This window comes from Oryzias latipes, chromosome 19, assembly GCF_002234675.1.
Source record: "Oryzias latipes chromosome 19, ASM223467v1".
NCBI lineage: Eukaryota > Metazoa > Chordata > Actinopteri > Beloniformes > Adrianichthyidae > Oryzias > Oryzias latipes.
The window spans coordinates 10,448,175-10,475,504 of record NC_019877.2 but is presented as its reverse complement, the minus strand read 5'-3'; the positions used below and the strand labels follow the sequence as shown (position 1 = coordinate 10,475,504).

General features: G+C 38.0%; 1 protein-coding gene across 26 annotated transcripts in view; it reads left to right on the top strand.

The window, feature by feature from the left end:
• Nucleotides 1-26,870, top strand: part of kcnma1 (potassium calcium-activated channel subfamily M alpha 1) — an 81,522-nt gene extending 54,652 nt beyond the window's left edge. For 4 of the 26 annotated variants that reach the window (XM_023949847.1, XM_023949846.1, XM_023949867.1 and 1 more), the window contains 18 exons: nucleotides 73-141; nucleotides 543-629; nucleotides 1,115-1,191; nucleotides 1,798-1,806; nucleotides 2,703-2,876; nucleotides 4,818-4,850; nucleotides 7,657-7,750; nucleotides 13,331-13,454; nucleotides 13,802-14,026; nucleotides 15,535-15,727; nucleotides 16,720-16,833; nucleotides 16,999-17,091; nucleotides 17,991-18,121; nucleotides 18,675-18,869; nucleotides 20,763-20,881; nucleotides 20,998-21,219; nucleotides 24,165-24,193; nucleotides 24,954-26,870. In XM_023949847.1, coding sequence (XP_023805615.1) covers nucleotides 73-141; nucleotides 543-629; nucleotides 1,115-1,191; nucleotides 1,798-1,806; nucleotides 2,703-2,876; nucleotides 4,818-4,850; nucleotides 7,657-7,750; nucleotides 13,331-13,454; nucleotides 13,802-14,026; nucleotides 15,535-15,727; nucleotides 16,720-16,833; nucleotides 16,999-17,091; nucleotides 17,991-18,121; nucleotides 18,675-18,869; nucleotides 20,763-20,881; nucleotides 20,998-21,219; nucleotides 24,165-24,193; nucleotides 24,954-25,105 — 2,140 coding nt within the window. In that variant the 3' untranslated portion in view covers nucleotides 25,106-26,870. Of the gene's footprint in view, nucleotides 1-72; nucleotides 142-542; nucleotides 630-1,114; nucleotides 1,192-1,797; nucleotides 1,807-2,702; nucleotides 2,877-4,817; nucleotides 4,851-7,656; nucleotides 7,751-13,330; nucleotides 13,455-13,801; nucleotides 14,027-15,534; nucleotides 15,728-16,719; nucleotides 16,834-16,998; nucleotides 17,092-17,990; nucleotides 18,122-18,674; nucleotides 18,870-20,762; nucleotides 20,882-20,997; nucleotides 21,220-21,977; nucleotides 22,287-22,987; nucleotides 22,990-24,164; nucleotides 24,194-24,953 lie in introns of those variants that run through there. The other 22 variants (XM_023949866.1, XM_023949865.1, XM_023949849.1 and 19 more) reach the window with 21 other exon arrangements.
• Nucleotides 26,871-27,330: the final 460 nt, after the last annotated feature.

Here is a 27,330-nt window from a genome sequence, read left to right as displayed (position 1 = left end):
AAAATCCTCTATTTACTTCTACATGTTTAAATTTTTTTTTTCACCAAGAACCTTTCTTTTTTGTTTTTCCAGACTGTGCTATGTGAAGCTAAAACTGCTCCTCATAGCTATAGAGTACAAGTCTGACCAAAGGGAAAGCAGGTATGTGAAGGAGATAACAGCTGAGCAAGCAATTAATGTAGACTATGTCAAAAACATTTTTCGAAATATCTTTTGAAAGTCTTCCCTTACACACTTTAAGCTCTTTTTAAATGTAAAAATGCCTAAAACAAACAAAAAGCAGTATTAACATTAATATCCTAACTTTCTCTGAACAAACAAAAATATGACTTAACTCCTGATGTTTTTAAAAAAGTATGAATTTAAAAGAAGCTTGATTTTAATGTTTTTTTTAATATGCTTTTCTACTGCCAACTTCTTTCTCCAACCAAATCTAATAAACTTCTGCAGTTTTGCCACATGAGCTTTGACCGCATGCATCACGGCATAAGTCGATCACATACCTTGTTGGTTTGACGTGTTTGATTTATGATTCCTCCCAGCACCCTGATCAACCCTGGAAATCATGTTAAAATGCAAGAAGGTACTTTGGGATTCTTCATTGCCAGTGATGCCAAAGAAGTAAAAAGGTAAACAATCTGTGTGATTAAAGTATTTTTGATTTTCTTGGATTGATTTGCAATTCACTGATTAAAGATGTTTTAAATATTTTTACAAGATAATATCTTTCAGCCAATTAACAAGACATAGGTATGTTTTTGTAGATATAAATGAAAAAAATGAAGGTAAGAGCTTTATTTTAAAGATAAAGTTTGGAAAACACTACAAGAATTTTTTCAGATTTATCTCACAACTTCCATTCAGACACTGTATGCACCGGCTGGACCGAGTTATTCAGTCCTTTACTTCCTTAATTAATAACATAATTTCAATTTAGCAGAAATCTGAACAAACTCTAAATTTGAAGAAATGTCACAAGATCTCCTGGATCAATGCCGACTTTTTTAAAATCAATTTTTTCATGCCTGTGGTCGATGCAATTTGGGAAGAATGTGATGTGATGTCATCAACCCAACCTTTTAAAAAAACAAGTTTCTAATTTCTCCCCCTGCAGAGCACTGTTTTACTGTAAGGCATGTCACGATGACATAAGTGATCCGAAAAGGATAAAGAAATGTGGATGCAAGAAATGTAAGGAAACACACAAAAACACACTGTTTTCTCTTTGTTTCGCCACATGATTATCCATACAAAAATACATTATTGTCAAACATTGTTAATTCCAGCAAAAATTTAAGAAACATCAACATATATTACAATGCAGCTCAAACCAATCCATGTCTTATGACTTGGCTTATGACATGACTTATTTGTAATTTCTTATTTTACATTTAATTTGGGTTTTACATCATTAAAATGTAAGAAATTAAAGCTCTTAAAAATATTTGACATATATTTTAGGATTATTAAGAGTTTTTATTTGATTAAAAAAAAGGGTAAAATTGAAAATGTATTTGTTTTGTTATTTTGTTATTTTTCTTTGTCTGGTACTTAATTTTATGTGATAATATACAATGTAAACAGGTCAAAATGTACAGGTATCGGGATGAATCATGATTGTAAACTTTAAGACAAAATTTACCTTTTTCGTTTTTATTTTTAACTTTGATCTTATAACTTGTCTTGTTATAAATGCAGTCCGTCTAACACATAATCTTCCCATATGATGTATTTTTTTCCTGCTGCTTGGGAACTCCTTTCTTAAAAAACAAATTATATATTTATATCACATAACAGTGATGTATTGTGAGTAATTTGAATTTGTTCCCCCTCCAAACACACACAGCCTGCTGCTTGTATCCCCTGCCCCGACTGAAGAGGCCTGTCTGAATGTTGCATGTATTGCCTGGGTTTCTCCTCGTTACCATGTGCATGTTGCTTTTTAAATTCATCCATTTAAAATCAGTAATTTAGTGAAACAACAAAATTAAATATAGTTTAAATTGTAAGTCCGAATGGTTTTTTAGGCCACAATTGAAAATGTATTTGCGTGTATAAAGTATTTGTGGTTGTAATTCCATAAGCTGCCACTAGATGTCCTCGCTGCTACACAGTGAATATCTTTATTGAGAGAAACAGCCGGAAAACCAGTTAGAAATATTTATTTAATTATTATTGGGTTGAGGGAAAAAATAATACATCATATTCCATAGAAGCTGTATGAAAAAATAATGTTATGGATTTGAAATATAATAAATCGCAAACTCTTTTTGCAGTTTGTGTTGTGTTAAATAGATTTATATTCACATCCAGCTTTTATTTGCTCTCATTTTAGTGTTCTTTTTGAGTTTTGGAGACCATTTTTGCAAAAGATCTTGAATGGTTTAGTAAAAAAAAAGAGACAAATTAAAGCACTTCGAGTTGAAAAATGATAGTACATATAAGTCAGGAGTCTTCAGGTCATGTGGTTTTCTTGTTTCTTCAGCTCGTGACACAATGATGATATGGCATTTCCTACACTATTCCCTAAATGAAAGTTTGTCTACATTAAAAATAAATTTCAATTGAACATTTCCCTGCTGCCACAACAAAGTTTGTTTTGTGCAGCATTCCTCTATGCCCTGTTTGTCCATTCTTCCTCCAGAACGACCCTCCACATTAACCTGCTTTTCCTCTCCTCTCGTCTGAACCCGTGACTGTAGCCAAGACGGCTGCCCACAAGAAAATGAGACTGGCATGTTGTTTTGGTTGCGGCCGCTCTGCGTGGGGCTGCTGTTGCATGCCAGTTAATGTGCATTGTAACTTGGACTCCCCTCGACGGGACATCCCCCTCTCTGCTGTCTCTGTTAATGAATGCTCGGCCACTTTACGTGCCTGTAAGTTGTCGCCATGACGTTTGCTCGTCGGTGTCTGTAACATGCACTGTTTTAAAACTATGCAGTGTGGCTTTACCCTGTGTGCTGCTAAGCTCTAGCAACCATGTGCTCACCGTGGTGGAGACACATACTGCTTGAGCTTTGTGACTTTCTCTTCCGTGAGCTGGTACTCTTCGATGTGTGCTTCTACTTCTGGACGTGACTTTCTAGCTGTTGTGATGCATGCTGGGTTATTGTTTCTGCTGGCGTTTTCTTTGGAGACTGACAATTCCATCAAAAATACAAAATAAATTAAGTGTTTGCTGTTTCAAAGCCAGTTCCTCCTCCAATTTCTGTTGCAAGACGTTTACAGTGTACTTAAGATGAAAGCTTAAAAGGTTACATACTTGCTGCAAAAAAACAAAAACAAAAAAAAAAATGTGAATGAAAATGCAGAAGTTATGCATGTATGTGAAAAACTGTATGAGTTAAGAAACTGGGTTCAGGAAATGTGTAGCAGCATTTCTGAAGGGGATCCATTTATTCCAAATGTCTCAAATGCAGTACTTTTTAAAAATGGATGGACATGACGGCTTGAAAAATTTTCCAGTAGTTTGAGAAAACGGTTTGGAAAGCAGGTAAAAAGACTGGAGCTTCTAATGATTATAAAAGAGAATACACTTTAACATGAGCTCTTACTAAATTCTGCTGAAAAATCCCATTTGATGGCGAAATTCTGGGATGTGACATTAAAGCTTCGACTTTTTACCCTAACAGATTGGTATCTTTAAGAGGATGGTAATATAGAAATGGTTTTAGAAAACATAAACAACAGTTATGGTTTTGTTTTGGATTCTTAACTTGAAGTAAACTGGGTTGAGCAGAAATCTTAGTGCAGGCTTGATTTCCTTTTAAAGCCAAAGGGTTCTGCACTGATGTATCGCAGCAGGCATGAAAAATGTGTCTGAGCTTGCAGAGCGTTGATACAATTTGCTGGAAAACATTGCAGACTGTCATACACTTTTAGAGAATATCTCTGGATCAAAGAGCATTCTGTCTTGTGAAGCTAAGCGTCTTTGGGCGCTCACACCCCTCAACACGTCCTCCAGGGTGGGGTGCTGCAAGGTTTGCCAGGCTAGCTAAGCTTGAGCGTAGCTCCAGACTTGCTGTCAACACGGTGCATGAGATGCACAGAGCGAGGCCTTATAAGGCCTGACGTGGAAATTATGTTTGCATTTTCATTTTTGGAGTGCTACCGGTTGTCATGAAACTCAGCCTGACAGTTCCTAACCACCAGGCAGTAGAGTCCCCCCACCCCTCTGCTTTCCTCTTGTTGTGGGACAGATGCTTGCCTGTTAGTCCTGTGACTCTGCTCGCGCCCTGCGATTGCAGGCGACAGATGCCAGGACCAGCGAGGTCCCCGTTTGAACATCGCTGTCACTGTTCTGCCTTAAGCACAATGCATGACCTTTATTGGGAGTAAAGGGTTGAAATAAGTCACTAATGAGCAAGTGCAGGACCCAAAAAGTGACTCACAGAAAGTTCCACCACACAGGGAGTACCAAAAGAAAAATGGGGTTTACATTTTTAGGGGAAGACGGAAGGATACAGGCAAATACCAGTTTTACTTTTCTTTTGTGCTTTATATAGTAAAACAACATAAATGTCTAAAATAGACTTCATTATAGCAGAAAAAGGCTCATCTTCTCCTTCTTTACAAGTCAGGGTTGCAAATACAACAAGGCTTCTCACTTTTTAGCTGCTTGAATCAAGAATAGGCCATCTAACCGACCTGTCTCTGAGAGCCGTAACCAGTTTTTTTTTTTTCAAGACACCTTGATTGTTCACCGCCTTAAAAAATACAAACCCTTCAGCCTCAAGTTCCCCGTTGTCATTTATGATTTGCTTTCATTATAACTTCTTCTGCCTGTAACCTGTCATTCATCTTTGCATTTTTCCCAGCTAAAAATAGCTATAATGGATATATCAAATCAAGTAAGTTCACATTTCCACTCTCCCCCTCAGTCACCAGTTTCTAACACTTCATTTTTTGCATTCCTGACCACCTGACCCGCCTCTAACCTTTTCACTGTCCAGTCTGTCATCATCCATCTCCGCCCTGCAGTTGCAGAGCAGGAGGACAACATTTCTTTGTGCTGGTGATCAGTTACAGCTCAACAGCAGATGGTGCTACAGTTACATTGACAGAGTTGATACTTGAGAGTAGCTCCAACTGCACAATAGACGTTCAGAGAAGCGATCTTCTACTTCAGACGGCACATCTGCCACTTTCAGAAGTGCTGTGGATGTTTGACAGTAAAGAGACGAACAGAAAATCTGCTGGACAGCTGACTGCTAAAATAATAATCTGGTCTGTCTCCTAATTTCCCAAGAAGTGTGCTTCTTCCTTTATTATGGTCACCGAATTTTCCCCTCTATTCTAACACAAGCAGATATTGATTCATTCCTCCTCCATCAGCCATAATCTGCACGCTGTAGCTCGTGGCATTTAATTTACCATGTCACTTCCTTGTTCTTAAGCCTCAACAATGGCTGAAACACCTGAAAGCATGTTTATTAATTCATGTTTTTTTTTTTTTATAAATAAAAAAGTAAACGTCAGATCAAACATTTCTTTAGTGGCTATAGATGGTGCTTAAGTGGCAGTTAAATAAGAATGAGATTTTATTTAATTATTCAGCCATTAGCATTCTTGTGCCACAGTGGATTATCCTCCAAAACCAGCGATTGTTCTTTAATTATGATAAGAGTCACAAAATGTTTTATTAACATACTCAGCAGGTCTTATTGAAGTCGTTTTAAATCAAATCCTATCTTGTGTTTCGCTGGAAGATTTAAGGGGTTAGTTTCCTCACATTGTTTCCTTTTCATTATTTATTATATTTTTATCTGTTTGTTGAAGCAGTTTTCACTAGTTCATATAAAGATTGTAGTACATCTCTTTGTTTAGACTTTATTAAGGTTTATTAAACTAAAAATATCCAATCAAAAAAATGGAAAACGATGGTTTTTTTGTGCTTTGATCATGCTGACCGCATGTTTCCAGTTGATTAGCTGCTGATTTTGACTCCTCTTCATTTAGCAGCAAACAACAGGCCCCAAATCCAGCTGTCAGCAGATCAGTACAAGTCAGCTAAACTGAACCACAATTCAGCAACCCAGGTCTGTAGGGGGGCCCACAGTGGAGCTGCTGCTGTGTCGATCCCTTTGGTCAACAACCGTAAGGGCAGCTTGTGGCCTCTCAAGAAGCCCCCTGCTCTGAAACTGAGTCTCATTTGCCCTGGAGACCTGACCCAGGTTGGCCGGATACCCGGGGTGTCCGAGGAGGCCATCCGGCTCCAACGGGCGCGCAGCCTGCCAGTGAAATACAGATACCACCCTGGTTTCTCCACTAATGCCACAGTCAGTCAGAGGCAGTGTAAGGGATCACTCCCCCCTCGCCTCCTCAGAGTGTTTGCAGGGCCTGTTCTCAACGGCACAACCAAAGCATGTGCTTGGCAGCCTGGAGTGCTTGCATGTGTAGCATTCTTTACTAATGACCCAGTGTGTGCAGCTGTCAGCTGTGAAACATTAAATATTGAACAGGCTGAGCAAGATGTTAGGGGTTGGAGCATCCTTCTTCATGGAAGGCCCTGTGCGCTTCAACACTTTCCATTATGGCCTCAGTCTCTGACAGGCTAACGGCGCTGCAGCTGCCGGAACGCCGCTTTGTCCGGGTGACAAAATGACCTTAATTATCCAGCTGACTTTCATAAACACACTGAACTATTATGTCACTCAAAAAGGTCAATAAAAGCCTTATAGAAAGAGGAAAGTTGTAGTTAGACGACTTATTTATTGTGTTAGCCACAGAGGTACGGGAGCTGTTAGTGGTCCTTTATTTCCCACAGTCCTTTGGAATGATTCAGGTTTGTTATCACGTCATAGACAACTTTTGACTCCTAATATCTTGAAATGGAAATTGAGAAGTTGGCAATAAATGGATCGACTTAGGACACCATCTAAGAAACATTAGGAAATATCTCCCCCATTGTGGAAACAAACTGGAAACATCAATTAGCATTTTTTCCCAACCTTCAAAAAACTAAGACATTTCTAATCAAAATATTTTAATTTTTGTTTAAACCCCCCCCCCCCCCCCCCCCCCCCCCAAAAAAAAAAACTTTCACTGTAGCGATGGTACAGCCCGACCCTTCACCTTTCGTATGAAGAGCTCTGCACACTTTGGTGAAATGATAACGACAGCATCTGAGGGGCTCTACATAAATCATGCTTAACCTAATTACATGAGACCAGCAATAAAGACAAGGTTCAATGTCAGCCTAGAATTTCTGCTATTTACATGTCACCCCATTAACTTATTGAAAAAGATATTCTTAATATGGAAGAGGCGTGAGTGAACTCATACTAACAAAGGGTTTAAAGAATGACCTCATCCTAGTGATTAACGTCTATGGGAAAGTAGCTTTGGTTTTTGTGAAAAATATTGCAGAAAAAACAGTAAAGCATGAAGGTTAATTATATGAAGATTGCATGTTTGTGTCTTTCAATATATCTACTTAAAACACTTGCTATTGTTACTTGTCTGCCTTCTCTAAATGTGTGCTCTACACTGCAGAGTCCTGTCGACTCATCGTGTCCCCACATCCTCCTCCTCTGTCTTTGTATGCATCTTTGTCCTCGGATTGTGCTGTGCTGTCCGTCCACTGTCTTTGCTGAAAGCACTGTGCTTCATTTCTGTTCACCGCCCCCCTTTAAAACTCCTATGTTTGTGTTGCAGTTGAAGAGGACCGACACTCAGCTCTGTCGCCCAAAAAGAAGCAACGCAACGGAGGCATGAGGAATTCTCCAAACTCCTCACCCAAAATAATGAGGTAGGACACTCGTGGACGAGGGAGGACATCTGAAAGAACATTTTCCGCGTTTCAATTTTTATGGAAAACGTGTCAGACTACCGAGGTGCTCTCTGCCACAAGGTTTCATGTGACAGCGAGAGACTGCAGCTCTTAAACAGGCCTGGCACTAATGAAAGCACCAAGCAGTGAGAAAGGCTCTAAAGGATAGGCAGCCCAAGGCTATTCAGCTATTGTCGGATCCCTCTGAGGTCTTTTAAGCGCGTAGGGCCACAGATGATATGTATCATCACAATGCAAGGCGAATTCAAAAGCTACCTTGCTTTTATCTTGTCTCGTGAAATTATATCACTGTTTATTAATCTTGACTGGAGGTAATGCTGTTATTCAACAGGAGCCATTATAGAAATGATCAGAGTAATAGTCACTGTCATTAAGTGCCATGTTAAAAGGAAGCCATGCAACAAGCAGGACCAGCATTTTGATGTTTACAAAGTGGGGCAGTACAGATATAGGATAATTGAAACTGACAAATGACTTTATGCTCCCCTTGCTAATATGGCTGGTATTTGGCCTTTAGAAATCCACATGTCAGCATGGTTTAAATTGACTCAGCGCAGATCTGCAGTGTAAAGTGATTCTAAACATTACATTTTCTCATGTAATCAATAAATGTTTATATGTATTAGTTAGCATTTGTATTGATCTGCAGCCCCTGTTTGAGTTGCTTCAAAGTTCTGGTTGAATCACAACAGATTTCCACACTCCTGGGCAGTAGAATCAAGCTTTTCCAGGGCTCTAGCCATCAGCTAAATATCAACCCAGCAACCTGATTGGCACGCTAATAAACTTCAATCCAGGTGGATGTTATTCTATTCAGCACTTGCTGGCTACATGTAAGGGAGTCGCCGGGTTAGCCTGAGGGGTACTTCAATGCAACAAACACAGGGGGAAAAAAAACCTCTGGGTGTATACTATATCAAATGTGTTTTTATAGGACCTGCGGCCTCAAGGCCTTTGTAAATAAGTAATGACCAACAGATTGGCTGTGGGTTTTGAAGTGCAAGCCTTTGTCAGCATGCTTGATGGTAGGATTTTTAGACTTTCGTAAGCTTGTGCAGCGATGCTATATAATTATCTCTGCTTTGTACTTTTAGCCTCTCCCAGCTGTCTTTTCTGTGACGGACATCTACAGTAGCTTTGTGTTTTGCAGCGACAATGTTCTTAGTTTTATTTCTAACTTTGTTTGGTGTTTCACTGTGGGAATCGCCTTGGGTGTGACCTACTACAGAAGCTCTAATGGCACCACGTCTGTCTCTGACAGACCAGTTGAGTCTTACTAGCGGCTCGTCCATGACATTTATGCAGTCAACTACTTGATTCTGTCTTTCTTCCCCTAAAAAGCTATGCTTGCTTCTTCAGCATGTTCAGTCTAACTTCAAGGTGAGCCAAATTGTGATCAGCTTGGCTAACATCTTGTTAACAAAGGCAAAAAATAAGGTCTCAATCAGCTTATCCTATCTCAAATGTTTTTTTCCTTGTTTAATTTAGACTACAATTGTTACTAGGTTTCCATGTTTTAGTTTAGAATGTCCCTTTTCAATATCACAACACCATCCACTACCCTGAATAAAGGGGCAGAATTCAAGAAAGAGGCTGTATCCTGCCCCTCCAAAGCATCATGTGGGGTTTAGCATCTCGGACAAGTCCCCCCCACCCTATAGGGATGTGTGTATAGTATTATGGAACTGTCAGTTTCATGTTAAAGAGCCTTATAGCTGAATTTGTCTGGTCTGAGCAAAGCCCAAAAAGCTGAGTCAGGTGTATGATGCTTTAAATTTTTAGATCTGATCTCTTTGGGAGCCAATGCAATCTGAGTCAGGGTTATATTTCCATAGTAAACTTGCATAATCCTTAGTACTTTGAAAACAGAGTGAGATGTTTAATTAGTACCTCCATCTTTGTGTGGCATAGAAAAGACATCTGACAAGAAGGAAGTACAGGAGAAGTTGAACATATTATTGTAAGGAGCATGGCCAAATAGTACAACTCAACTGGTCTGTCAGAGACAGACGTGATACCATTGGAGCTTCCACTGATAGCCACTAATAAAAATACTGGGTTTCATGCAAGTAACCCAGCGTTTTGTAATAGATAAAGTAATAAATTGCACTGTTATGGTTTTAAAGTTAACCCACCCCCACAAAACAAGGAAGTGTGTGACTCTTTTAGTTCCAGCAAACTAACTCGTCCTTTTAAGAGTTTGCGACAATGGCCTCACCGAAATTAACACAATTTCCAGGGGCTCCTTGATAGGTTATAAGAAACATCTAACTGTGGGATGTCAAAACGTATTTGGTCACATCAAAATGCCTTGACACACATGTCATGTCTGCTATAGCAGCACTCAGGCAATTGGCTGTGTGGTATAGTGACAGGCAGTCATGGCTGACAGTGAGCGATAGCTATCCTGGCAGAGCTCTGCCGTGCCAGTCATCTCCACAAGGACAAACTGAAGTGACAGCGGCTCAAATGAGAACGTGAAACATTTGACTTTTGATAAAATATTTAGCCAAGATGTAAAACCTTTAAATGCCACCACTTATATTAGAACTTAAATTTCAGGGTCTACAGAAAATACTGTAGTAGATCGGTTTTAATGATTGGGTCATCCGAAATGTCATGTCACTTTAAAAAAAAAAATATATATATAAGTAAGTAAGTAAATCTTTATTTATATAACACTTTTCTCAGAGAGCGACTCACAAACTGCTTATACAAACAATATAAAATCAGTAGTGAGACTCAAATAAACACACACAGGCATATCAGTAAAGAAACTAACACGCAGAACTGAACACAAGGAAAAGTCAGCTAAAAGCTCTCCTAAATAAAAGCGTCTTAACTTGAGCTTTAAAACACTCGACTGAGTCAATCTGGCGCTGAATTTGTTTTAGTTCTGACTGTGTCTAGATCAAACAATACATGTGCGATCATATATATATATTCATATATTATAATTATTATAATTATTATTATTATATATATATTTGAAGGTGCTTGGAGATCTTACATTGTCATCCTTTCATTCATGTGCTCATGATGCAGAACATATTTTCACAATGTGGCAGGAAGTTAAACTATTGCCATCATTTTTGGTGCCAATACCATAGAATCTCACAAAATATTCACTTAGGAGGTAATAATTCCACTTCCTAGAAGTGTCGCATTTCCGCCATGGATGCTGTCTTGTCAAATTAGAACCACAAAGACAGATTCAAGTCTGAAAGGTAGAAAGGCATTTCCTTCTCCAGCTACGTCTCTTTTTGAAAGGACATCCAGGTCTTGCCTCAGGGTATGAACCCAAAGGCATTTTCCTTCTCTTTTTTCCATACCAGCCTCATTCCCCTGCAGCCTGAGGGATGATAGTTTCAGCTGACACTTTCATGCATACTTAACATGTTACTTAAGGTGCCATTCTTTTTAAGTATTCACTTGGAATAAAGTTATGAACTTAATGGAGAAAGATGGCTTTTCTTGATATTTAAAGATTTTTTTGAATCCATTAGAACTAAATGGAGGAAGCATCTAAGAATCCATAACAACTTAAAAAAAACATTTCTTTTTGCACATTTATTATTATTTTTATTTTTAGCCTCATTGATACATGGAGGCATTGACAGTACGTATATCTCATTTACAATGTGTGGAATAGACCAATGACATTGAGAGATCGGGTTTATTTATTTTGAGTAGTTTTACAAAAGCATCGGGAAACATTTAACCATCTCTGGGTTCATGAGATCGTTCAGTCTTTTTTGTCCGTCAGGTTTACCTTCTACTGCAGGAGTTGCGTCTGAATGACTTCCCTGTTTCCGTAACCCAGTTTCATGACTTGCTGTCCCGCAATAGTCCACGGAAGGAAAAACAAGAATCATATCGTCTCGAATCAAATAAGCAAATATTATACAGTTCAAGAGGAGAACAATCCTCCATGTTTGTTTGCTCGCTGTCAGTATCACCGACACACCGACAGTATCAGTGGTTGTTGAGGGAAACGACCACTTGTTATTGGAAAAATAACAAAAATATGAGCCAATGTTTTTTTTAAATCGCATACAAGTTGTGCCTCAGTAAAAGTCGTCGTCCCCCTAGCCGCGACTTATACTCTGAAAAATATGGTAATTAATAAAATTACTGACCTTTTAATTTGCACTATGCACAACAGAATTTTACAGGCAAAACAAAATGAATGTTTCAGAAAATGTCTTGTTTTCTTTCCAGATAGCTGAATAAGAATGAACTCATTTGCACTGACTAATAATCACAGCTATTTCTCATGGCTGTATTTGTGAACAATTTACAGAACTGTGATTTATTCTCTCTCAAATAATTAGTTATAATGGTGAGTGTAACACTAACAGAGAGCTTGATGTTGGCAAAAATATCCATCAACAGAAGGGCTTCTTATTTCTTTCCTAAATCAAATAATATTCAATGTAGGACATAGGCATTCATCTCAACTTTTGCTTTGTCAGGCCAGTGTCCTGAGTATCTATTAAGTCAACCAACTTCAAACTGGTCAGTTTGTTTTCAATTCTATTGGTAAACTTCTTTCCCAACATTTCACCAACATTTTCAATTTTAATAATGAATTTCATGAATATCACACTCGGGGTGGCTGTCTCATCAGAGCACCTTTCTCTCGCATAACTCAGTCACAGTTTAGTGACCTATACAGAGGATGTAAAATTTGGAACAGTCTTCCTTCCTCTTTCAAAGTACTTTCACAAACTCAGTTTAAAAAAGGTCTAAAAAGCTTTCTTCTTAACAATGGTACTTTTCCATATGCCATGTAGTTTTAGTTTGATAAAAGAATGTAAGTGCATTAATTGAATATGTATTGGTTTTTTATGTATTGTATTTACTGAACGGTATTGTTTTTTAGCTTATAGACTCATTATGTTGGTTGCCACATGTTAAGCCCCTTGTGGGTTTTTGGCAACCATCCATCACATCCGCATTGTTGTATATTCTGTTTTTATTTACTTTTTTGATATGTGATAAATGAAATAAATAAAAAATGAAATGACGCAGGTATCCATGTTGCAAGACAGGTTTTAGTGGTCAGGGTGGGTTAGACTTACTCCAACCATAGTAAAATCCGTTTCTACAGGTCTGATGGTATGTTTAAACATTAATACCGTTCATGTTAGGAAGAAAATATGGTTGGCCAAATTGCTGAAATATTTAAAGTCTGGTCTGTTAAAGCTTTTACCACGCAGCACACCACATCAAAAGCTGTATGTGGTAAGGGGGCGTAATTACATCTCCTTGCTTGTGCCAGTCAACGCAGTGTGCTGCTGCCATCTCCTTCCGCCTGGCTGCTGCCGCTGATGTCACTGCTTGATGAAATGGCGATTTTTTTGACATTTTTGCCGATGGACAATGACAGCAATGTGCAAAGAGGGGGAAAACTGAGAATATTTCTCACATTTTTATTTATTAATAAATACATTTGTAGAAATGGAGGTAAATCCTTCTTACGCCTGAGCACAGAATGCAATTCATATTTTTCATTCCTTCTTTTTCTTCAATTAGACACGACCCGCTCTTCATCCCAGGGAGCGAGCAGATTGAGAGCATGGATGAGAATGTAAAGAAATATGACTCCACTGGGATGTTTCACTGGTGCCCATCCAGAGACATCGAGAAGGTCATCCTGGTGGGTACTGCTGCTTTGCTTGGCACACATAATTTGTCCTTGACACTCTTCTCTCCACTGACAGATGTGTCATGTCACATAGCGCCATCAAAGGTTGACAGGGCACTTAAACACTCTTTAATGAGGTGTTTGACACGTCATTTGCTACAGAGAGGCCCGGCACTCTGAACATTTCATGTCCTAATACGTATGCCATTTTTCAAATGACTCTCATAGTCCGTTTCTGTCATGAGCCCTGTGATATAATATTTTGCAGCATGCATTAAAAAGGAGAAAGTAGTAACAAGAATTTATGCTAAATTCATGTAATAAAAGTCAGGTTTTTTTTTGCTTTCCTCCCCTCTCAGACCCGGAGTGAGGCCGCCATGACGGTTCTGAGTGGTCACGTGGTCGTGTGCATATTTGGAGACGTGAAATCCGCTTTGATCGGACTTCGAAACTTCGTCATGCCCCTGAGAGCCAGCAACTTTCACTACCACGAGCTGAAGCACATTGTGTTCGTCGGGTCCCTCGAGTATCTGAAGCGGGAGTGGGAAACTTTGCATAATTTTCCAAAAGTCTCAATTCTACCAGTGAGTACAAAAGGACCATTAAGCTATAGTTTGGACAACAACATGGAAAAAATAAATATTTTGATGCTAAATGTTCATGATGCTTAAACCTTGAGTTCTTTAATGGCTCTGTCCTTGTCTTTAGGACACAATAACCATTTGCTTAAAAGTTATAAGTTTTAGGAAAATGATTGCTAAAGCTGGACTTAACTTTTTAAATATACATAGATAGTCTTCTGCATGTTTTCCAAGTTGTGTTGGACGTCTTGTAGCCCCCAGAGTACAGTTACGAGACATGAGACAGCTGCAGGGTATCTAAGGTAGTTCAGTTGTGGTCATTGTGGACATCTTTTCATCCTCAAGTTTCAACTCCTCTCAGACTTTGTTTACGCTGACGTCATCTATCCTTACAGTACAACTTAGCTCCTGAAGCAGACCGAGATCTCTGCACAGCAGATGCAGAAATATGGGAGTAGCATATGGGGGTTATAAAGTCAAGTGCAGGGAGACAATCTGATGTTTGGGCTTCATACCAATCAGAAAGAGCTGTTTTCATATTACACTTTTTTTATAAAATAAATCCTCATTCCTTACAGATTTGTCCATGACTGCCTGACATGATATTTTTAGAAGAGAAGATTTTACAATGACCCCACACACACTTTGATGCACATTTGAAACTCAAAAACAAGAAAAAAAAAGTCTGTAATGCACCTGGGCCACTGAATGTCCACTGTTGGTGGGGTCATTACATTCTTTGTGTAAACTTTGTTTTATATGAAAGCGGTGTAGATCTGAAAAATGCTGAGGAGAAATCAAGACTGATTAGGTTGTGATTACATGCTGCCTTTATCGTTTCAAATCAGGACAATCAGTTTCCAAACAGCCTAAATGTACACACTGTGTTTATGTAGTAGAAAATAAAACGAGTAAAACAACAAACATAATGCTCTTAATATTTGGATAATTCATCAAAAGTTATGTTTAATGTAATATGTAGTTTATTTAATGTAATAAATAATTTAAACAAGTTTTATATTTAATATAAATATTTTTTAATAGTTACAATTGACATACATTTTCTCCACTTGTTTTAAATCTCCAGAAAAACCACCTTGTCTGATGATTCAGTTTTCTGATGTCCAAGTGAAATCATAGTTAGAAGTCTAGCAGACCGAGTTTAAACGTCATGTTCAAAAGCTATGATCTGTACGTCTATTAGACATTATTAGTACTAGCATTACTAGTATTAGTATTACTATGAGATGTTAGATTAAAAAAAAAGCAAAATGTCTATTTCACTTTAATATTTTTTTACGCATATGTCCTTTTTAAACAGTAAGGAAGAAATATTGGAAAATCTTGTATTCTTTCCATTTCAAATATTTTAAACTACATTTTTAAAAAATCTAACAACATTTTCTTGTTTTCATTTAGGCTGTTGAAAATCTTAGTGTGGATTTCTGCTTGAGAACTTCATCTTTTTGATCATGGAGATAACAAGTTCTCTCCTTCACTCGTCTTTAAAGGGCACGCCGTTGAGTCGGGCAGATCTGAGGGCTGTCAACATCAACCTGTGCGACATGTGTGTCATTCTGTCAGCCAATCAAAACAATATCGATGATGCATCACTACAGGACAAAGAGTGCATTTTGGCCTCACTTAACATCAAATCCATGCTATTTGATGACAGCATCAGAGTCCTGCAGGCCAATTCCCAAGGTAAGGAGCGCCGTGTTCACAGCACTGCCTAGAAGGAATGAATCTATGGCGCTGAGCTTATTGAGTGAGCTTCTTGTCATTTTGTTACATAGAAAAAGTTAAATCACCATACGCGTGTGTCCTCTTCTGCCTGACTGACCTTTTGTTTCTGCACCTAACTGTGAAAACTGTTAGCTGGTCCTCAGTTTCAAACCTCATGGATGACCTTAAGGTTTTCCTGAGACTTTCGTTTTCCGGTACACATTTTCAAATGAGGGCGTTATCAATGTGTTCATGTTATCATGTTATAGCTTTTAAATGGAAACCATAGTTAAAGTCAGATTGTCAATATAATTGGTATTTAGAAAGAAAAACTAAAGCTTTTGAAAACCTTTTGACCCGAGAAAAAAAAACAAAATAACTTGTTGCATATTTCCTTGTTCCTCTGACACAAGTGTGACCCCGCTTTTGCCTTAGTCAGCCCCATGTGACGGATGTCAAAACATGCTCAATGTATAATACATACAGCATCTCTGATTTAATGTGCCCACTTGACAGTTTAAAGATAGCAAGGACCGTCAAGTCAGTTTAAATCCCATCTTGCATCATTTATTTTCGCTTTTATGGCTCCACCCCGCAGTAAATGCCCACTTTCATGAACTCATAATCAAAAGAAAACAAAACCAGTCCTGTCACTTCTATCAATATTTCCTTACAGGAATATTGAAGAGACAGATATTTCTATCTCTGCTGAAATGTGTAAAGACCCACTCAGATGAAACTCTGTGTTTTTAACATGTTCTTGTGGCTGATGGAACTCCTGCCACTTTGCAGGATCTATGTCCTAGAGAACAACAACTTTTAAAAAACTTTGGCTGAAAATAATAATAATAATAACCATTATTAAAAGACCACTGGGAGCACTTTTGAAATAGATCAAAAGATAATCGGATTGAGACTTTAAATGCCTTTTTGCTGTTTCAATTACATATTTGCCTAATGTGTCTTTTAAGGTTTCACTCCACCAGGGATGGACAGATCTTCTCCGGAGAACAGCCCAGTTCACGGTTTAGTTAGGCAGACGTCTGTCACAACTGGAGCAAATATTCCCATCATAACAGAACTAGGTATGAATGCCAGTAATCTTTCTAAATGTTTTTTTTTTCCAAAAAGGTCATATCCGAAAGTAGAGGCTGTCAGTGCTTGATAAATAACATTAAAAGTGAAGTTTTTGATGTGTTTGCCCCTCTGTTAACACATTCCTATAACTGTTTTTCTCAACACTTGTCTAGCACCGTTAGCAAAACAAGGCAAAAAACTGCCTGTCATTTCATTCAGTCAGGATAAAAGCAGTGGGACCAGCATTCAAATGATAACTGAGCTGGGTAAGAATTGCTGCTGTCCTGTGCTGCAGTCTTGTAACTACTGCTGCTGCCTCCATATCAGCTTTCTTTTGATTTTCTCTTTCCGCAAAAGGCTCGGTTCATTCCCATGGCATCACTCTGAGCACATTTTACCCTTGGTTCTGGTTGAAATTGCCTGTCCTGTTTTGGCCCCCTTATCTCAAAGCAAAATTTCTCTCTTTTATTTTTCTAAGGATTATAATGCCTTTGATCCCTCAGAAGTCCTTGTGGCTGTTTTCACAGCATCTTCAGTCGGATCAAACTCTCTGGCCCATGCTCTTCTTTCATCTCAGCCCTGTCAACATGACTGGCGCTTTTCTCTTCTGTACTCTTAAAAAGAAGTGGTTGTCCGACGTAATTTTTTGTCATTATTCCTCCAACTCCTGCATGCGTTTTTGCGCTCTTCTTTAAAGAACACTGGGGCTGCAAGGGCGTTTGAGCAGGCATGAAAGGACAAGCCACTGGAGGTTCTGTATTGGATTTTAAGGAAAAATATTAGCAACTTAAAGTAATGGATACTGCACCTGGGTTGAAACTTTGACAGTATGCATGGTTTCATTTGTGCATGAATGGCCTGGATACGGAATTGGACAGGTTTGCTGCATGGCTTACATGCTGAATTAATTGTCTAAAGTCAACAGTGAGACAACTTTTCTGCATATTAATGCCAGAAAATTAGTGAATGTGGCAAACCCACTCCTAATACAGTCCATATCTGCTGCTGCCGCCTGCTCCGCCCACCCACTGTATGCTTCTGTCCTCCTGCGCACTTGAATAAAGCATTTGCCTGATCCATGCTTCTCCAGGTCAAAAGCGAGTTCATGAGGTTCGAATACAAGCTGAGTTTGAATTATTCATGAAATGTTTGTTTGCCCTCACAGTTAACGACTCCAACGTTCAGTTCCTGGACCAAGATGACGACGACGATCCAGACACAGAGTTGTACCTCACTCAGCCTTTCGCCTGCGGGACGGCCTTCGCAGTCAGCGTGCTGGACTCGTTAATGAGCGCTGTGAGTCAAAAGGAATTTAGTTAACATGTCAATTTGATGATCAAAAACATGTAGCGGAGCCCCGACACCACGCCTAACAAAGGTATTCCTGTTGAAACAATGAATGACATGGCTTGCACTTGTAGTGGATTTGATGACTTAATTTGTCTGGCTTTCTGTGTGAGTAAGGTTAGAACAAAGCTGCCTTCAAGTGTGCTTCAGTGCAGACAAAGGTAATGCTACCTAATGGACAGCCTCTCATCCATCATCTCAGTCAATAGTGCTGTCAGCAGCCAAGGGAGATGTCACTTTGCTGTACAAGCAGAGGGAGACAAGAGACTGCAGTGCAAGGAAAAGGGCAGACATTTCTCTTTTGTTAAAATCAGCAAGGCACAAACTACAGTGCACAGCACCGGACAGAAGGGCTGATTTGTGAATGAGCTCCTTATCATTCCTCACCTAGACATAGTAGAGTTGAACTATGGCCTTCCCCTTAGCCAGACTGACGGTTAAAAAAGGTTCAGTTGTAATTTGAGTGACATTTTCTTATAGATTTACCCTTTCTGCTTTACAGACATACTTCAATGATAATATCCTCACCTTGATCCGGACCCTGGTTACGGGTGGTGCAACGCCAGAGCTGGAAGGGTTACTGGCAGAGGAGAATGCATTGAAGGGAGGCTACAGCACGCCCCAGACGCTGGCGAACAGGGACAGGTGTCGTGTGGCACAGCTGGCCTTGTACGACGGGCCCTTTGCTGACCTTGGGGTAAGTGAGTGGCCTTTTCACCCAAGGGATGAGGCCTTTAGTGGAAGGACAGATGGAAACAAGGTTACGGCTGCAGTATCTCATCTAGAAGAAGCGGGTTTTTCTTAACAAGCAGACAAATTCTTTGACATTCTGTCAATATTTTGTGACAAACACATTCAAGTACCAATACCACAAATGTAAGCTAAAAATGACAAAATCTTAAAGAAAAAACGACAGCAAATGTCAGTACATAGTGATAGTAAATAGTTGGCACAAGGACTGCAAGGGCACCTGTATTCCAAGTCCTTTTTACCAAACAAAACAATCTGCAACAAAAACTCTTCAGAATGAGGAAAATGCTGAACCGCTATGGTTCTTTCTGTTTTATAATATATTTAACATTTTTTCTTTTTGCAATCTATTCTAAAACCCAGTTAGATCTTTCTACAACATTTAGTGCTGCATAAAGTGCTAAAATTCTAAATGGACAGAAATGCATTAGTCACAGTTGCTGTCTCTTAACTTAAAACATCAGCCTTTTGTTCTGAATTTTCAGTCATTTCTTTATAACAAAAAGGGTTCTCAGCTCGCTACTTTATGTTCAAGACCAGTGATAAAGATTAGGCAACCCAAAAAATGCCAACCTCTATTCCATCTATTTAATGGATACTTTGGAAGTAAAAAAAAAAAAGGATATTTCAAACAAATTTGAATAAGATAAAATAAACAGACTCGGTGACTCACCATTATTCCCTCAAAGGCCAGTTCTGTCTAGATGTTTCTTCCTTGGGTTCAGATCTTTAAGTACATTTTCACCGAGAGACATTTCCCTACCACTGATATCAGATCTGACCTCATTGTATATTTAGGCCAAACTGTCTGCATCACACCATGGAAGATTTTGAAACAGACATGTCTATTATATTCTTATCATTTATTTACAGCTAAAAAAAAAACAAAAAACTAGAGACTAAAAAGAGCATTATTAAAATGGTTTGTTTGTTCTGCACTTGAGTTTGTGAGCAAGTCTCCCTTCACTTTAAAGTGCCCCCTGGTGTGGATCAGCAACACTGAAAACACAAATGGACTATTCTAGACAAATGAAAAATGCAGAAGACAGATTTAGTGGTATTTGTGCCTTTTGAGTGTAAAAACTAAAATAATTTAGCCCCTTGACACCTACATTTTTTTTGAGCTATAAAACAATCAGACATGTTTTTGCTTTCAAGTAGATCTCAAATTAAAGTAAATTTGGACCCAAAGTGGTTTGGTGCATATTTGCACTAAAAGGTGTTAATGGGTTTAACGTAGACAAACCATTTAATGAATTGAATGAAAATAAATTCATATCTCTTTACCTTATTTCAAATAATTTCTTCACCTTTTAAACAACTTTATTTGGTGTTTTTATAAAAAGAATGCAAAGCTCTAAGGATATTGAATTTGTTTTTAAGAAGTGAATAAAGGGCCTAAGATATTATAAAAAAACCACAAATCCTTTAAAGGTTTTTACATGTCTAATCAGTAAAGATGGTGCTAATCAGCATAAAATAGTGAGAGAACTAGCTGGATAGTTTTATTCTTACTATCACTTTCTAGTTAAAGCTTATTTTAGGCAATCTTGTCTCCAAATAAGTATCTGTTGTATTTGTATATCTTTTTTTGCCTCCTTGTTTAGTCAAATTGAGTCTTTGGTTTGCTCTTGGGTGAACAGTGTGTGAAAGAAAATCAAACTAAATAAAGTGTGAACCCTTTTTAACATTCTCTTCACAGGTGAACAGAGTTCCCTTGACTACCAAAATGATACACCTGTATTAACTTCTGGACCCATCTGAGTCAGATCTTTTTGATGGTTTTGGATGTCATTTTTTGTCATCCAACTATGTTGCTGTCTCTGTTGCTGTTTTGCAGGATGGTGGTTGTTATGGTGACCTGTTTTGTAAAGCCCTTAAAACCTACAATATGCTTTGTTTCGGCATTTACCGACTCCGAGATGCACATCTAAACGCACAGAGCCAATGTACGAAACGGTGAGTATGTTTTCTGAGATGCTCAAACTGAAGATGACAGGAAAAATGAGCAAACCAAAAGAGAAGCGAATAATAGAATATTGATTTACAGCCTCACTGGTTTGTCTCTCCTTCAGGTATGTCATAACTAATCCGCCGTATGCATTCGAGCTGGTACCCTCGGACCTGATATTCTGCCTGATGCAGTTTGATCACAACGCCGGCCAATCTCGAACCAGCCTTTCCCACTCTTCTCATTCTTCACATTCTTCAAGCAAAAAAAGCTCCTCCGTACACTCTATCCCAACCACCAACCGCACCAGCCGGATCAAAAACAGGGACTCAAGAGACAAACAAAAGTATGTGCCCCTCTAAAGTTTTCTGACTGTCTGTGAGCAGCGCCTGTCTTGTGTTTTTTTTTTTTTTAGCAGAATCCAGAATGAATAGGATGTTTTGTATTTCCTAAAAGAAAGGGTGAAGCCTTCATTTACCTAAACTGACTTAAACTTTCCAGGAGTTTATCAAAGCCAGGTTTTTATTTATAATTTCTGCTGTCACCATAGAAACCAATGCCTTGAACTTCAACCTGAAACACCTAAACAGCATGCATGCCTTTCCATATGAATACAGGAAGTCCCTTAATCACTTGGACGGTTGATTGCAATAAGCGTTGCAAAGTTTGTCTAATTTTTGTCTGCAGCTGCAATAAACAGTGTTGGCTTTTCCAGAGGATGCCAGTGAGAGTCCACAGTGTGCCATGAAGGTTGACAGTACTATTGGAGATGTTTTAGTGAAGGCTTTGTTAGAGCCAGGATAACTGCATGAAAATTCATATTCCTTTTAAATAAAATAAAAGAACTGGCCACCTAAGAAAAAAAGATGCACACATTGCAACAAATATACATTTTTTGTTTCCTTTTCTCTACTTCTATGTCGATTTTTTTTTTTTTTGGGGTCTATAATTTTGGAACACACCATTTTCTATTATAGGGGTCTGCTTTTGGATAAATCCTGTTTTTTATTGGAGGAAATACAGTATATGTGTTTGTCTGAATGTGTTTGTCACTTCGATTGTGGTTTAAAGAATGCAGCTGTTTTTTCTGTTTTTCCTGTTGAGGTGAACTGATCGTTGAACAGGTCAGAATAAGAAAACCACCGCAGCTTCCTGCTCACCCTGGCTTCCTTGCTCCTAACTTTAATTTGGTTCTTTACACTTTCCAGCTGATATTGCACTATTTCATCCATTATTGATCACCTTCATTGCAAGAATCACATTATTAAAGCATAGAATTTTGCATTCCTGATTTGCAAAAAAATATATATTTTTTATTTTATCAGTTAAAATAAATGTTTGTTGAATGTATATCCTGTGCATTAAAAAAAAAAAAAAGACTGTTAATAAAGTGAGAGTTCCAATTTCACAGTATTATTTCGGGAAGATTTACTGAGGGGTAGTCAAAAAATTTAAAATTGAGTAATAACTCATTTTGTAAAAGCACAGATATAAGATCATATACCTGTAATACAGACAAAAATAATGCATTCTTTAAAAATAAGTTTTAATAGTTGCTGGAAAATGTTTGATTCATTTTTGGCAGGTATTTCTAAATATTGCTGCAATTAGTAAATGTTTAGCAAAAAATGAGGGAACATTATCTACAAAAATGTTGACTTATAAAGCCACGTACTATAAATGCAAGGGGACCAGATATTAAAAGAAATGCATGTATACATCCTGTATTGGCTGCAGCTGTACCTCTTTATCTTAAAAAAATGATATCAAAACAAAGTAAATCCATCCAATAGAATACTTTACAGCTCTAGTTGAAGGAAATTTACAGCAGAGGTTGAAAACATCAACAGATGTTCTAAAGGTCTAGGATTGATTTATAGATTTGACACAGTCGTACACCAAATAACCCAACAGGTTCTAATATAAATCCCCTTTGGGGCAACAAACAGCTAAGGCCCTAACTTTGCTGCATTTTTTGTCTTTAAAAATAGATTTTGATTATTTTAAAGTCTCTACATTCCTCATTGTGCTCTGTTAAAACTTCTAATTCTTAGACTCTTTTAAAAGTGAATCTTGGTGTATTTGATCTGCAACTTTTAAAGTACAATTTTTAGAAGTTTACATTTTAATGTGAGTAAAAAAAAAGCCTACGTAAACATGTCACCTTTAAAAAAGAATTCTAATAAAATTATCAAATCGAATCAAAAACCATCAAAACGCGTTCCTTATGTAAATAAAACGACTTAGTGTTTAATAAATCTGCATTTTTTTCTATGTTGTTGTTACTTTTGGTCTTTTTTTGTAACATCTGGTTGAAATCCTCCATCAGTGAACACATAGTTGTAACAGTCGGTTGATTTGATGATTCCCTGTGCAAACAGGGACTCCATCAGCAAATAGTTAACCAGCTTAGTGGCTTTGTGGTAGAGTGTCCACCCAGAGACAGGAAGGTCTCAAATAGCAAAAGTTCTTGGATTGTTCAAAAACATAAAAACATGTGATTTCAAACAAAAAAGAGAATGAACAAGATTAAACATCTGGAAGTTGGTTTGGAAATCAGCAGGTTGCAGCTCCAGATACTTTGATCTAGAAGTTGACTTCTGTTTTTCTTCCAATTATCTTTAAATTGATTTTTTTATGATTCCAGGGGGCATCCAAAAATTCTGACTACTGTAAATAGCACCCCTAATAATTTAAGTGTTTTACTTATTAGCCACATTTGGATCTTCACATTACCACAGGGTTAATTTAATAGTTTCATAGAGGTTTAATATTAAGTAAATGCACACTCTTTGTTGGTTAGATTCCTCATCTCTTTCTGAGTTCATCTAAAATGGAAATATTTTTATGTATCTTTTTCTATGTTTAAATGATTTGTTTGACAATAAAAAAGTCTGCTGCTATATTTTAACATGTCATGAAATACCAAAGCAGCGTTGGTCATCTTAGCTCATCGTCTGTTGGTTGAGTCATGAATATGTGTTGTCTAAAACCCATCTGGCTGCTTGCTGCATGATGTTCTTTGGGTTTTGACTTTCTTTTTTAACCTGCTTTAGCTGTAGGCATGAAAACAGAATGGCGGCCTTACAAGAGCAAGTGGAGCTAGTTGCATAACAACATTATGAGAACTTTCCGACATAATTCATTTTTCCTTACTCCACATTCATCCATTTAGACGATGCACCTTCATTTAGAGCTTCTGACCATCATTCTTTGCAGTTTTTTTTGTTATTAACTGTCCCACTTCCCAATTAGCTTACATATAGTGTACTGCTGTTTTTTTTTCCAAAGTGCAACAAGGATGAATAGAATAAGCCAAGGTATGGAAGTGAATGAGCCTGCATGATGTGAACTAATGCACTGATCTCAACCATTTGAATGAGAACGTAGCTGTTTCACCTGCATCAGGACCGCATGGTCGTACAGCACACCTCACTTTGGGTCTAAACGTACGACGTATGTTTGCAACTGAATGATTTGATGCTTCTTTACTCTGTATCACATAATGTGCGGCGTTTTCTAATGCCAATTTGAAGTTATTCAAAATAATTTCCTTATTTTGAAGTTAAGTGGATGAAAATGCATGATCATTGGACATTAACAAGTGAACGTTTCACCAGTAGTATTCAAAGTATTCATTTTCTTCTTCACAGCTCGGCATAAAAGCAAGGAAAAGATAAGGGGATCATTGTTTAGCCCTTGTGCTATCCTAGGCACTTTACCATTGGGAGTTGGGTCATCTAGACCCACTAGACAGTGCTCTGAACCTTTTTTCTTCAAGGATTTGTGATCTTCACTGGTGTCCATGGATTTCATGAAATCTTTCCACCTTTATCCACCTTTGTCATGGTAGGGAGAACACGTCAATGTAAAGGTGGGGTCATCTAAGATAGCACAAGGGTTAAAGAGTTTTATCAGTTTCTCATGTTAGTTTTAGTGTTGGAATGCATGCTGACACAACAGCACAGCATGATTAAACAGGATATTTATAGAAATGAATCTAAAAGTTGACATCCATGAAGTATTCCCTGTCTGATGGCCCCTCCTCTTTGTCTCTGCATGATTGTGGCTCTTTCTCAGAAAAGACATGGTTTACAGATGAGCCAGACGATACCCACCTGAGGACCATGCAGCTGAAGCCCGTGAACACTCTCGCCGTCAACCAAAAAAGTCACAATAAATCCACAAGCAGCTTGATTCCACCCATCAGAGAAGCAGAGGACGAGTGTTGACGTCTCACAGCCCACCGTAACGGGACAAATCCCCAACTCAACGTCACATTTTACCAACTTGTTCACTTCTTCAACCTATGCGTCTATTCAGTGTCTCCAAATCAAAGACAATCCAGTTTGTACTGCTACGCTATTAGTTTAATCTACTTCTCTTTGGCAGTGACCAGACTCCATAATTTTTTCTGTTTCCTTTTGGGGAATGAGGGTCACTTGAGTTGGGAAGCATTTACTGCTGTTATTATTCAAAGGGGAGACTCGCAAATGTAAAAGTTGCCTTTTTAGCTGTCTGCGAACAACAAATTCAACTGTATAATATTTACCCTGCACTGCAGAGTTAATCTGTACAGTTTAATGTAAATTCTGCATCCAGCTGCAACCCCACCCCAACCACAATGGCATTGTTGCTGATTTCTTTGCCATTTTGAGCTAATTCACAACATTTGTGATAGTTATGACGGCCAGTGCCCATGTTTGAACGGCATTTGGTTCCAGCCTTATCTCTATCTTTCTTTGTCTTATGTAAGTAAGCCTTTGCTATTTTATATCTTTTTTGTTGCAATATCTAAGATCCCAAAAAAATCTTTCAGTTAAAAGAATTGTACTGCTTTTTCTCTCTCACTTTTAATTTGTAGCCAAATATGATAGAGCTGTTTTGAGAAGTTATTTAAATAAGGCACCATTCAGCAAAGCAAAATAGTGTGAAACATGCACCATCTTTTAAGTCTGTAAGCAATTGAATGTGAAAGCCACATATCGCATGAGGTGGGCACCTTAAAGTCCTCCTTTGGCTATAAGCACTGCCTGACACAGGATTGTCTTGGAGGTCATGAGGCAACTTGAATGTACTCCATGACCAATCTTAATGCCATATTCACTAATTGTTATTATTTTTTTGGAGATGCTAAAAAAACAGCTCTATCATAAATTTTGTTGTTCGTGCGTAATCAACTGCTTTGTGTTTGTAAACCATCTGCAATTTTGTGTTTCAGTGTACATGCAATGTATGCAAAGGGTGGTTCATATAGATCATGTCTTATTTTAATAATGGAACATAGCTATATTGGCACTTTTGTCACTTTATTTCAGGATTCGGGTTGGAGAAAAGAGAAGAAACAAAAAAAAAAGTAGTCATGCATTAAAACTTAGGTCTTGTAAAGGAAAAAAAATGGTTGCGACATTTTTACTGGCACAGAAAACATCAATGCTCATCTCTCAGTGCCAGTAATGTGCCAGGCAGTGCTGAAGCCGCTGGAGGACTCCACCAAGACCCACTGCTGCGAAAAGAGGCTTCTTGTTTTGATTTTTCTCGACAAAAAGCTATTTTTATTGTTTTGTTTTTTTCCTGGAAGTAACCACACGTGGTAATTCATCCGAAAGTCTTAATACTATCTTTGAAACATCCACCAAAATTAAATCAAGCAATGCATTCTTATGTAAATCTGTAGAGGTTTATGTAAAGTATCTCTGTTGTGTGTTCTTGTTGGATGGGGGTCAAGAGACATTAAGCTTTGCAGATGACTATAAACTATTTTGTGCATTTCTTTTTTCTAAACACGGTGACTTCTCAATACCTTGATTGTCCTAAGCTAATATTTATGTTGTAATACACAATAATTGCAGTTTATCATCTTGTACAAATGGGCTTGTACATAAATTTTACATGATTTTGTTTTGTATTTTCACAAGTTAAAAGCAGATGTATCGTGTTCTACAGAATGTCTCCTGGCTCTTTATTAATGTGTAAAAATAAGAAGATAGTAGGTTATACTTATATTTTGAGAGTTTTTTTTTTTTTTTTTTTTTTTTTTTATAAAGAGAAACTATATACACACCACACCAAGCAGTTTCTGATTGCCAGACAGATCAAATGACACAGGACACCTCCTGCTACCCTCTGGATAATGGCTGATAAAAACACTCCACATTCTCACCTTGGGGACAGAGAGAGCCCATCATGTTGCTTGTTAACGATTTTACACACAGCAGCTCTGTGGGAGACTGTCAGCATGCCAATAATATTTACAGTCTAACACCTTACAGAGAGGATGTGATTTTCCTGATCGTCCTGCCAGCGGCTGTGTCACCTTTTCTTAGCAGACAAGCACATGTTGCCTTCACATTATAGAAGAAATAACTTTGTTTCTTCTGTTTATGCACATTCATGTAATGACTCATTAGTGGCCAAAATGCATTTTTCATGTCTGAAAAGTAATGCTACAGTCACA